At 43.7% G+C, this 12,368-nt stretch overlaps 2 protein-coding genes across 15 annotated transcripts; one reads left to right on the plus strand and one right to left on the minus strand.

The window, feature by feature from the left end:
• Positions 1–524: 524 nt before the first annotated feature.
• On the minus strand, positions 525–5,791 carry LOC144981308 (uncharacterized). Of its 11 annotated transcripts, none has more exons than XM_078951263.1 (10): positions 5,652–5,791; positions 5,279–5,310; positions 5,069–5,194; positions 4,418–4,982; positions 4,218–4,340; positions 4,015–4,137; positions 1,979–2,276; positions 1,849–1,896; positions 1,596–1,759; positions 525–1,517 (listed from the first exon to the last, which is right to left on the minus strand). In XM_078951263.1, exons 3-9 carry the CDS (start codon positions 5,117–5,119, stop codon positions 1,675–1,677), a joined length of 1,293 nt encoding a protein of 430 aa, XP_078807389.1. In that variant the 5' UTR covers positions 5,120–5,194; positions 5,279–5,310; positions 5,652–5,791; the 3' UTR covers positions 525–1,517; positions 1,596–1,674. The 11 variants fall into 11 exon arrangements, with proteins under 11 accessions (XP_078807389.1, XP_078807395.1, XP_078807388.1 ...); XM_078951269.1 differs by having other exon boundaries at positions 4,418–4,649; positions 5,620–5,751; XM_078951262.1 differs by having other exon boundaries at positions 5,620–5,751.
• Positions 5,792–6,222: 431 nt separating this feature from the next.
• On the plus strand, positions 6,223–11,817 carry LOC144994230 (uncharacterized). 4 transcript variants are annotated; one of them, XM_078951317.1, is made up of 10 exons: positions 6,223–6,364; positions 7,606–7,923; positions 8,047–8,417; positions 8,540–8,616; positions 8,687–8,802; positions 8,901–9,049; positions 9,134–9,498; positions 9,690–9,880; positions 9,948–10,290; positions 10,407–11,817. In XM_078951317.1, the coding sequence occupies exons 7-10, from the start codon at positions 9,304–9,306 to the stop codon at positions 10,785–10,787; spliced, it is 1,110 nt and encodes a 369-aa protein (XP_078807443.1). In that variant the 5' UTR covers positions 6,223–6,364; positions 7,606–7,923; positions 8,047–8,417; positions 8,540–8,616; positions 8,687–8,802; positions 8,901–9,049; positions 9,134–9,303; the 3' UTR covers positions 10,788–11,817. The 4 variants fall into 4 exon arrangements, 2 of the variants coding, with proteins under 2 accessions (XP_078807443.1, XP_078807444.1); XM_078951318.1 differs by having other exon boundaries at positions 9,765–9,880; XR_013657662.1 differs by having other exon boundaries at positions 6,239–6,364; positions 7,513–7,923; positions 9,948–11,817.
• The last annotated feature ends 551 nt before the right edge of the window (positions 11,818–12,368 follow it).

Raw genomic sequence — 12,368 nt, forward strand, 5'->3', positions numbered from 1 at the left:
TATTAAAATTGATGCCTGATTACTTTTTTTTTGTCTCTAGGATGGCATCCGACCGAGGCCTGAAGACCTACTCTGGCCTCTCCTGCTGGGGGGCGGCCTTTATTATTTGCTGGCATTTTCTGCGCCCCTCTTGATTTATTGTTTTTATTTAATTATTTTGACGTTTACATTTTTATCAATTTAATTTATTCTTATACATCGATACATTCATATCCGTTTTGTCCCTTTCGGGGTTACGGGCTGCCGGAGCCTATCCAACCACTTGTGGGCAAAGGCTAGGCACACCCTGGACGCTAGTCTGTCACAGGGCCACAATTACACACACACACCCATCCACACATGGACAAAAAAAAAGAAAAAGAAAAGAGGAGAGTAACCAATTAACCTATGAAGCATGTTTTTTGGACAGAGCACGTCCTGTTCCAGGTCCACCAGCCGGGACTTGAACCAGAGGTCTTCTATGTCAGGCAAGCGCGATAAGCACTGCTCAACCGTGCAGCCACGATAAAACCAGAAATATCAAATTCTATAATAAATAGCAGCATTTATTTACAGAACATTCAATCATTAACAAAACCAGTACAGAACACATTTCTGTACACTTATAAACATATTTACAAGCTGAATGGAAACAGAATTCATGTGCCGTTTAGTCCTCACAAGCTGACAAACCCAGAAACCCTCGTCCGTTGTTTCACCCTCACTTTTCAACCATTCATGCTTATTTACTCCCACAACACAAATACAGATCCAAAGGGGGGGGGGGGGGGGGGGGTGTTGTTGCCTCCCTGTACCTGTTCCCAGACAAGGAGAATTTGAAGGGGAAAAAAAGCCAAACACGCAAACACCGGGGAGACCCAAGAGCCATTTGAACAGGAATGCTGGCATGACGGGGACACAAATACATGTGCCACGGTACAGCGGTTTGGTGGCATCAAAGCTTTTTAACAACATGAAAAAAGAATCATTTAAAGGTTTCTGTCCAATCCACCGACAAGCATGTGGAGAGTGGAAGCTCTTACAGATGCAGAGGGAACATCTGGGAGCCCAGACAGAGGATGGTATAATCAAGGCACGACCACATGATGATGAGTGTTTTCTGTGAGGTTACATTCATCTTTGACTTCATGTGCTTTAAAAATACAATTTATCCATCTTCGTCTGAAAAAAGAAAAGTGGTTTGTTGTGTATAAACCAAAACTGTTCCCTGATCAGCAACATAAGACTTTTCCCCTCATCAACTATCAGAGTCTGAACATCAAGAGAGGAAAAATCAACCTGAGAAATTAATGATGTTTGATGAGCATTCAGATGTTTTCTTGTGGGATTAAAACTTGTTGGGCTGCAGACAAACCATCTGTTTGTGAGGATTCAGTGGTTGGAACATTCAGGCTTCACCTCTTTGTTCATTTGAGGTAAAAACACTGATCATCATCATCAAATCCACCTTAAGACAGCATTCAGTTTTCAGTGAAGGTGGGATTGTCGGTTTCTTCGTCCACGCTCACAACTTGCCTCTGATCAAAAAGCAAAGAAAAGAATGTTAGATAAAGTATTTTGCAGGGCGGTATCTACAAAGTTTTTGTAACATTTACTTTTGGGTAGGAGTAACCGTCAAGGCTGTTGCTTTTCCAAATGTGCACCTGGTCATCTGTGGTTTTCTGATAAACAGGGTTATGAAAGTGGATGGTGTTGGAGCTTCTCAACCTGAAGTTCCTCCACAGCAGCACGCCACCAACAGCCAACAGAGAGAGAACCGCTGTTGGATGAACAGATATTGGGGGTAAGACGTCACATGTTGAGGGTGAGCAACAGCTCAGTGTTTCGGCAGCTGCTGCAACAACTCACCCAGAGGGAGGACCGAGTAAAGAGTCACACCAAGCCCACGTTTGCTTTCTAAAAGGGAAAGGATTGTTATGTACAGCTGAGAAAGAAGTCAATGCGAAACGTCAGCAGATGAACTGCTTTGACAGCTTACCCAGAGAGGTGGTTGGAGCCTCTGTGAAGGTCTGCAGGACTTTCAGATCGATCAGCCTGGGAGTAGTGGTCTTTGGGAGTGGTATGGTGCTCCTGATTGAAGGCTTGGTGGTCCTCTGTGTCTGTGACCTTGGGGTGGTGTGGGTTACAGCCCTGGGGGTGGTACTGGTGATCACCACCGGCGCTGCTGTGGTGGAGTCTGGGATTCAACGTGGCTCTAGGTGACGTCCTGAGAGGCAGACGGGTTGTGGAGGCGGATGGAGATTCTGACTGCGATGGTCCTGCAGGTGTTGGTGCCTCTGAAATGCAAAAACATTACATGAATTCATTATTTAAATCATCTACCACAGTGTTTTTCAACCAGAAATTGCCCTCATTAACTGATCTAAACACATTTCCCATCTCCAGGATTTCAGCTCTGTTCATCCAAACAGGCCCTGATAAAACATTGAGGAGTTAGGAATAGAAAAGATCGTGAAATACTTTTTCTTTGCGTTTATTTTATTAAAGACATTTTGATAAGAATGACGGTACGATTCAGCTGCAGCTTCAGCTGTATTTTGGAAAAGTCCCGTCCCTTTAACTGTCTCCACCAATCATTCTAGGGGGGCTTAATCACATGTCATCAGTCTGACCAATGAGAAGTGGTTAAAGTCTTCACTTCCTTGTCCCGATTTAGCTCGTAAAGTCGCTCAGTTCTAACAAAAATACCAGCTAAAGCTCGTATTTAGCTGGTATTTTTGAGCGAATTGAACGTTATCATGCAAACTACTGTTTGTGCTATTTTCAGCTGATTTACGTTAATTGCGTAAACTATTCACTAATGTAAGGTGCTGCATGCAGAGAGAAGCACGCCTCTCTTCTCTCTGTGCCGAACAGAATCTGTTAGAATTCCATTAATTGCGTAAACGGTTGAAGATCTGCGACAGGTCAAAGAGCGTGTGTTTATTTTCCTGTCACCGGTGACAGCTCTGGTTTTAAAGGGTAAGAGCCAGATTTGACCCCCAATTTTGAGCACAGAGAACCTGGTTGTGTGCAAAAAGTAATCTCCACATGAAACAATAAAATGCACAAAACTGCATTACAACCATTGCAAGACTGGGTATGGATCATTGACTGTATACGAGAACTGGACTAGGTGACCCCTCCCCCCGGTTTTCCAAACAGGAAGTACTTGCTGGTGTCATGATTCCAAAATAGATGTTATGTCCGATAACTTTTGCAGGAGCTCAGAAGGTACGTACCTACGCAGACGCCATCTTGGCCGTTCTCCCAGGAAGTACTTGCTGGTGTCATGATGCCAAAATCCCATAGACTTTTAGGCTACCTTTTTTTAACATGTTCTTGATTAGGGCTGCACGGTATGAGGAAAACTCATGATATGCGATATTAGAGATTAAAATTGCGATAACGATATAATTTGCGGTATATAGACAAATAGCAAAATAACCAAATAACCATTCCCATTTCATTGCAACACTTTAAAATTTATACTCCAAATGACCCTCGTCGACATAGGTGACAAGCATCTAACATAATAGGCCTCCATCTGATTGGTCAAATGCATAATGGGATTTATTTAATTTGTTAAATGGTTCAAGCTGCCATTAGATTTTTTAAACACATTCAAGGTTTACGATTTATTGCAATATTTGCCGTCTTTTGCGATGTGCATATTACAAAGCTGGATTTTGCGATAGCGATAAATTTGCGCTATATTGTGCAGGCCTATTCATCATCTTATTTTCTTTTTTCATGCCATTTTTTCCATACTGCAAGTTATTCAAGTAAAAAACTAAAATAAAAGTAAAAAATAATCAGATGCCTCTATAAAAATATGTGGTGCCTGCTACCAATTGCAGGCACATTTGCTATTGCAAATGTGAGAGCATTGTTGTAAAGACATTTGTTAGAGCCTGCAAAGAAAAAGAAGAGGCCTTTTTATGAGGATATAATTACAACTCTAAGGACACGCAGGACCCGAGGTAAATGCATAAACTAGTAATTAACCAGAAAGTTGTGAAAAGCTGCACCCACCACATTCCCGAAGAGGCTCATCTGACCAATCCCTGCAGTCCCGTTTGCTGTCACACACTCTCTCCATGGTTATGCACTCCCCACTGCGGCACTTGAACTTGTCCGGGCCCTCACAGCGGGTCACTGTGGAAGCCAAATGAAATGATGAGTGAAAAAGGTACAGCTTTTCAGTGGGACTATGGAGCGTGGGAGGGTCCTCTTACCGTTGACACAGCCGGATTCGTCAGTCGTGTCTCTGCAGTCGTACTGCTGGTTGCACTGGCGACTGCCGTGGATGCAGGTTCCATCGCCACATTCAAACTCATCTGGACAGCAGGTGGAGCGAGCTAAGGGCAAAGCAACTGTAGTAAGTAAAGGGGCAGTGAAGAAATGCAGGACATGACGTTTGGAACCACAAACTTACTGCAGCCAGTTTCATCAGATCCATCCAAGCAGTCAGCATCTCCATCCCACTTCCAGCTGCCGTGGATGCACTCTCCGCTGCCACAGTGGAACTCCATCGAGTGGCACTGATGAGAGGCGAGCGTCACGGGGGATTCGGCGTGGCAGCTCTGGGGCCACTCGTCTGAGCCATCAGGGCAGTTGTTGTAACCGTCACAGGCCCACTGGCGAGGGATGCAGATGCTGTTGTTGCACTGGAAGGATGCAGAGCTGCAGGTGATGGGAGGGCAGGAGGCCTCATCACTCCCATCATCGCAATCCTCATCTTCGTCACACACAAAGGAAGCTGAGACGCACTGGCCATTCTCGCAGCGCAAGTCTGAGGCTAAACACTGTTTAGTGTTTGAGAGGTCAGAGAGAGGCAGACGAGCGCAGATGTGCATTAAGATGAAGTGCAAGCCTACCACAGCCCCTCTCATTAGCTCTGTTCTCACAGTCAGCTTTACCATCACAGCGCCAGGAGCTCGGTAAACACAGGTGAAAGCGGTCTCCACAATTGAACTCTGTAGGTTTACATGTTCTTGCCACTATAGATATAAAAAAAAATACACAAAAAAAAGGCAGCTCATACACTCTAGGGGGCGGAGATGCTGTAATGTCATGGGATACTCACAGCAGGTGCTTGGAAGTTCATCGGTGCCATTTCCACAGTCGACGCCGCCATCACATATCCATCTTATCGTGATGCATCTCCCATTTCCACACTGGAACTGGCCGAGTCCACATGTTGTTAATGCATCTGCAATTCACAACGTAAAATAAAAACCTCTGTTTTGGCGTAGTTCTTGCAGAAAACAACAAATGCTTTTTCAAATATCAGTACCTCTAGCTGCTTATCTTAGTATCTGCAGGGCTCTGTCAGGATACAAGGTGGACACAAAATGCAGGACGCAGGATTTTCCAATGAAAACTCGAATTTAATTGTTACTTCGCTCTTAAGACAAAAGATTAATGTAACTCTGTGAACAGCACAAAACAATCTGGCAACAAGGGCAGGGGAGACGCAGACCTTAAGCATGAGGATTGATTAAAAAATTACAAACAGGTGCGCACATCAGGGAGGGCAGGTGAACACACTGAGGGAAGGTCAAGAAAACTGAAATGAGAGGACATGTGAGATACAGGAAGTAACAAAATAAAAGCTGAAACAAAACCCACTCTCACCCTGGCTCCAATACCTCACAGGCTCGACATACTTAGCCATTTGTTTGCTGGCCCGGTGTAGGTACAATAACCGTTTGGCCTGGAACATCCATTCGGGGTCCTTCAGGGTCCTGGGACTAATGCTGACGTCACATTATGTGATTGGCTGTCCGTTGTCCCGATGACGTGTCAGATAGTGATTGGTCTGGACAAAGTACGACGAAAATATTATGACGTCTGCTGTAAACAAACAAAGCTCCGTTATAGAGCGACATTGTCTTCTAAACGTGCTTTTATTATTGTTATGATTATTATTGAATGCATGTTTGCTTATAGTTTTTATAATCCCTTCGCCCAGTGCTTTATTATTGGCAGAATGGACCCGGAAGCACAACATCTAGCCGTACTAACAACATTTTCAGCCATATTGGCTGAACTTAAGCTGGAATAACAAGCGGATTGTGGCAAAATCCTTTTATAAAAATTACAAAGAATATTGTCAGACACAATTTATGAAGGAAAATAACTTTAGGTTACAAAACGGAATGTGACATTAAAATATGTAGAGCCCGAGCAGATCTCCCCTCTACGTAGTTTGTCCAAGTTGGGCTACCGTAGTGTGACGTTTCCTTCAGTAAATAGGACCCCGAACGGTAGTTCCAGGCCGAACGGTTATTGTACCTACACCGGTCCAGCTCGCTCGAGCAGTACGGAGCACAAGACTTTATCTCTGACTCGTCCGCTCGGGCCACTAAAATATCTAACGGTAATATATTTTACACCTTTTTCAATAAAGTATATTTTGCGAAAACGTGTAGATGTACCTCGTCTTCATCGCTTTGAAAGTTTGACATCCGCTATGATTGTTTTGGTCACGTGGTGCGGACCGTGCTCACCACGTGACCAACAGCGAACTGTGTTCACGCTTTTTTTTATTGATGCAGAACAAAAGTGACATACAGCAAAAGAACAAGGAACAATAAACTGTACATCAAACGTTCAAAATAAACGCCAGGGTATATACAAGCAAGAAAAAAAACTTAAATTATACAGCTGAGCAAGTGTAACCGGCAGGTATGCCTGTGACAGAGGGCTGGCTTGACACCAGTGAAGATGTCAGTCTTTCAGGTTGTGGAAGCCTGCAGGGTTGAGCGTTAGACCCTCTTTCAGCTTCCTCCTCTCTCCGACTCCTCACAGCCCAGATCCTGTGCGTCTGTCTTTTTATGTCCCCTTTTTCCAGGGCACGCCTCTCCTCTCCGACCTGCACAGGGGATTTTTATCAGGGCGATATGCAAACTGTCAGATCGCCACAGTATGTGCATGCACATGTTTTTAAAGGCCTAGATGAGGATTTATAAAAGAACAATAAACATATAATATACAGCATTTTGCAAAGAAGTTGCAAAGATATTTGAATTAAACACACTTTGAAGTCTTGCCAGCACCCAAAAATGTCCCCAATATTTTGTAAACAAAGTTTTATACAGTGGGTATTGTCACCAATATCAAACTCGTCAGGTCAGCTCTGGTGATTTGATTGTTCCTTTTTAAGATCTAACTGTATGAGAAGAACCATGTTGTTTAAATCTTCTGTTGCATGGAATCAAGTGTCTGTAAGGACAAGGCTCATTAGTAACAAATATCATTTCAAAAAGATTTTAAAACTAAGAAACATGGACTACTTACAATAACTAACAATTTGAATGATTTGCTGTTATGAAATGTATTGTTGTTGATGTTGATATGTTGCTATGTGTCTTGATATGCTGGTACAAAAATGACATTTTTTAACTTATTTTAACATGTGAAGCTTTTAAGGTAAATATGATGAATTAGTCACTGTATTTTTGTGAAATCATTTTCGGTGTTTGTGAAATTGGTAAAATGTATGTATTTTTTGCATATGGACCCCAGGAAGACTAGCGACCACTTGTGGAAGGTAATGGGGCTCCAAATAAATAAACAAATAAACCCTGTGTAACCACCTATTACTCTTCTATGACACAGACTATATCACAAGCCAAGATGGCAACTCTCATCCGGGTCACAAACCCAAATGCCCCAGCACATCGCCAGCAGGCCAATTTTTGTGGCTTCAAAATTGGGCGGTTTGTATCAGGAGACCAAAAAAGTCTTCCCTCAACTTCCACCAGAGCTGCTCCATCAGTTCACCGCCCTGGGCCATGCAGAAAAACTGCTGTGGGCTGAAGGGATCTCTTCACCATCCCATCAGCAGTGTCTGGGAAGGCTGGTGTTCCCTTTTGGGCAGTACAAGAACGCCCCTTTCCACTGGCTTGTAGCCAATGATGTTGGATACCTGAATTTGTAAGTATTTAACATTAAAATGACCTTTAAGGTACTCTACACAACCTTTCACATGCAATGTTAATGATGAATGACACAAATATGTCTGCATTAGACTAAACTTATCGAAATTTCCACCTGCAGCCTAGTTGACAAACACAGAGCGGAGTTGATTAACCCCACTGGAAAAGGAGACATAGGAAACCAGTGGATAAAAGACTGCCTGACGGAGTACGCAGAGAGTTTCCCTCAAGTCTCCATGTTCCTTGAGGCCAACATAGACCGGTGCATCTATGGCCAGAAAGGATTTGAAGACCACACCTTTCAGGAGATGTAGGAGCTCCACCGGCAGTATGCATCCCAAAAGGACAGGCCAGACAAGTTTAGCTCAAAGGAGAGGGAGATGATACAAAAAGCAAACAGCTCGGTGAGGAGATGGTTGAACACACTGCTGACCCACATCACCAGCGTGCAGATGAAGAGGTTCCGAAAATACATCACAGAAAAAGGAACAAGTAAGTGTTGTGGCCCCAGACGGCCCAAAAGCAAAGAACGTGTTTGATTTGCACATTGGTAATGTTTCACGACTGAACTTTACAGAGTTTAATGAAATAAAACATTTGCTTTCCTACTGTAGCAACAGCTGAAAATGGGCAATCCATCTGCATGTGCTGCTGATGCTGAGCTGATGGCTGCATTATCAGGCTGTGGAAGGTAAGACACTAAGAGAGTTAAAGAAAAATAAGTACATGTCTTTCTTAATCCCAAATTTTTACTTTCTTAGATTTAGTGACGTCTCAGGAGTCCGAGAGTGCAAGCCAAGGCAGTAGTCGGCCTACTGATATTGTTTCAAAAGAATCCCAGCCCACAAAAAAGCCAAAGCAGAAGTCAGCCAGCCGGGTCAGGTCATCCTCATTTTCCCCCCCGGAAAGAGATGACTGCCTCATCTGCATCTTCCTCCCAGCCTCAGATTTCCTCATCTGCCCCCTTTCATCCAGAGAGGACCTCTCCATCTCTATCCTCCCAGATTAAGATCAGTGGTGCGAGGCCCATGCTGCACTCAGCATCTGTTCTTCAGACCAGTGGGTTGGCCTCCACATCCCAGAGTCACGTTACTCCTGTGGAACTGCCTCAGAGTGACTCACCTGTAAGTTAGTAAATATGACTACTTTAAATCTCTTACATTTAATTCAAACTAGATCACATGTTCTGTATATAATTTGCGATGCAGGTGGAGTTCGAGGGTTGGGTGCGCCTGTGGGAAGACCCCAATAGCATCCTGCCTGCTGACGTCAACTGGCTGAAGGGGGACACAGAGAGAGGACTGTTCACAGCCGTTCAGATATTTAAAGACGTTTTCTGGCCATCTGAAAAGGAGAAGGGTGAAGAAAATCAGACCGGATGTGGTTTTACCCTCCGGAGCCTCCTGGTTTCATCAGCGGTGCTCTGCCAGCTCCACGCCTCTTTTTCAGGAGCCGCGTCTTTGTCTGGCGTCCTGTGGGAGCGTGGAGGTACTCTCTCAAATGTCCTTGGGGTGATACCTGTGCAGGTGCAGGGCGAGATGTGCACCTCTACAAGTCTGGCTACCATCATCGGGTACGACTCACCTTTTTTTTCTCCTTTTTTTTTTTAAGCAGAGGTGATCAAGACAAAAGATCCAATACTAATGTCCTTTAATGGCTTTCTATACAGCTTTAGTTTTGTTCTGTTTAGTAGGTAAATATAGCCTCCAAGAGGAACACATCTGACATTGCTCAGCTTTGCTTCACGTTTTCTGATCTCTGCAGGTGCGGCACATATGTGACGTATCCAGCTGGTACACAATGCTGACTGAGGTTTTGTTTTGTGGACCGTGCACGAAGGCAACCAGAAATAAAGAGGGGGGCACAGTGGGGCGCTGGCTTGCATGGGATCTTCTCATTCTGTCCCAGCTCAGCGAGGCTCATCCAGCCATGTTCCCTGCAGTTCTCACCTGCAAGTGAGTGTGCCCAGCAGCATGTGAAAGAATTTTAAATGAATCATCTGATGACTCTCTCTTCTCCAAGGCGCGGCGTGGACAAGAACGTTGTTCGCCTTCTGTGGGACAGAACAGAGGGCAACACCACGGTGAAGGTGTGGCGGCAGGTCCAGGAAAACCCCCATGAAGAATATCTTCATCGTAAGGACCTGTACACCACCCTTCTGATGAGCACCGTGGAGCCGCGTGGCATTGTTTCCTCTTTGGGGCACACCTTCCGCCCTCCCCCTCCCCCTCCCTCCAGAGAGTTAGCCTCCACACGACTCCTGCGGCACGCCTTTCTGTTGGCAGAGGCCGACAATGTGCAGCACTACAGGAACCAGATCCTCTCCACCTTTGGCACTGTGCTGAAAATGGATTCCACCAAAAAAGTATTTCAAAGTTTCACTGTATTACCATTTCAGACATATTGCAGTCATTTTCACAACTTATGATGAAATACACCTCATATTGCTGGGGTTTGATGACAAACGATGGCATGTTTCAGGTGGTTAAGAAGCTGTCTGGAGAGGCTCATGGGTCAGCCGAGTGGTTCACCAGTGTTGGGAACGAACACTCCCAAATTGTGACCTTCGTGCTGACCTGCGAGGAATTCACAGACAAGCTTTGGCCTACGTTTCAAGGACTGAGAGGTTTCAGCGGGCCAATCAACCGGCTCCGAAGATCCTGTACATTGATCGGGGGTGTTGCCGCGCTCAAGGCCCAACAGCAGTGGAGACTTTGTTCCAGCCTTGGGTTGACCGTGGGATGGTGGTTCGTCTGGACATCTTCCACTGGATGCACCAGTTCGACGCAGCCATCCAGACCAACAGCCACTCCAAATGCGCTGCGTTCAAGCACTGGCTGGGGCAGTTCTGGCTTACAATAAAAGCGACCTGGATCTGCTGATAAAGGCTGTCAGGGCTAAGGGGGAAGCCTAGAAGTCTTTGTCGGATGACTGCGTTATTCAGCAGCACATCTCAAGGGAGCAGCTGAAGCCAGGGCCGACCCTGGTCTTCCGGGGGCCCTAAGCGAAATTTAATGTGTGGGCCCTCCAACTGATCAGCAGCACCAACAAAACGCAACTGTTGTTGTAATATAACTGAGATCTCTCTATTAATAGATTTTGTGAATGGATTATTGTTGCTGCTGAAGAATTGAACACAGTATACTGACTGAGTGTTGGATGCACATTTAGTGTTGGAAAACCAATTTTAAAAGTGAAAAGAAAAAAACATGAATGACAAATGTATATATATTTTTTTAATGTAACTTTAGGCACTTAGCAAATGACATTCCCAAACTCCAACTTATTAAAAACACCAACTTAATAGAAAATCAAATAACGATAAAACAATCCAAAATAAAGAACACAGCAGCTCAATGAGGGGGTTTCTGGAAAGTCAAAGTCTTTATCAGTATGAAAAGGACCTCTTTGCACCAAATCCATTCTTACTGGATCAGAGAGTGCGGTTGGCCATTCAGCTGGACCAATTGGATTTGAGGTTGGAGGAATTTTGGATCCAGTTGGTTCCTCTTCCAGACACGCCTCTCTTGGAGCCTCTGGAACATCAGAGACAGAACTTCAACAGCAAACAGTGAAAAGTCCAATCAGTCCAACAGTCCAATCAAATCTACAGAACAGTTGCTGTGATGCTGGTAGCAGAAGGTTGGAAAGAAGTGCCTTCACTGTGTGTGTGTGCAAATGTATGACTATTTTTCAAGTAGTAATGAAACAATTAGTTTGATTTAGGTTCCATATTGGGTGGATTTGAACTTACCAGCAGCAGCATCAACGTTGTCCATTTCAACAGTAGATGTGGTGACAGGAGTTTCTTCTGCAGATAAAAAACAAGAATCATTATTGTACAATAATCAATGATAAAGCTAATAAAATAACTACAGCAGAATACTAATAATAGTTTAGTGGCTCATTTAAAATCTATGTGCAGGTTTTTTCACTATTTCATGATCCTTTTATATATTTATGAGAGATTTATTGTTTGATTGTGTATTTGCACAAGATCATATTTATTTATTTAAATATGAACAACTCGGGATTCCATACTCTTCAGCTGCTGTTTATGAAAAAGGGGTTATGCAGAAACTGTTGTTTTAATTAATTTACATGCGGTTAAAATGACCTGAGATGACGTCTTCAGTGATGTCAGGAACATCTTGGGATGTGGACGCTGCACAACCTCCAGCACTATTTGATACTTTTTGAGAGCAGAAGAAACTGTGAAAAACATCATCATTATGTAAAACCAAAACTGCCAAATACAAATAAAAAAATAATTGTACCCATTTATAAATAATTAATGTGAACACTAATTTCAGTATAAATGGAAATATAAGCATTTATACACTTCTTTACCTATTATTTTGTATGTTCATAATTTTAAAATCAGTACATTTAATTTGTTTGTCATTTATAAATGAGAACCTGTGAGGAAACTGGATTTTCTAG

The sequence above is a fragment of the Oryzias latipes genome, chromosome 8 (assembly GCF_053564925.1).
Source record: "Oryzias latipes strain Hd-rR chromosome 8, Olatipes_Hd-rR_3.1".
In the NCBI taxonomy this organism is placed as follows: Eukaryota; Metazoa; Chordata; class Actinopteri; order Beloniformes; family Adrianichthyidae; genus Oryzias; species Oryzias latipes.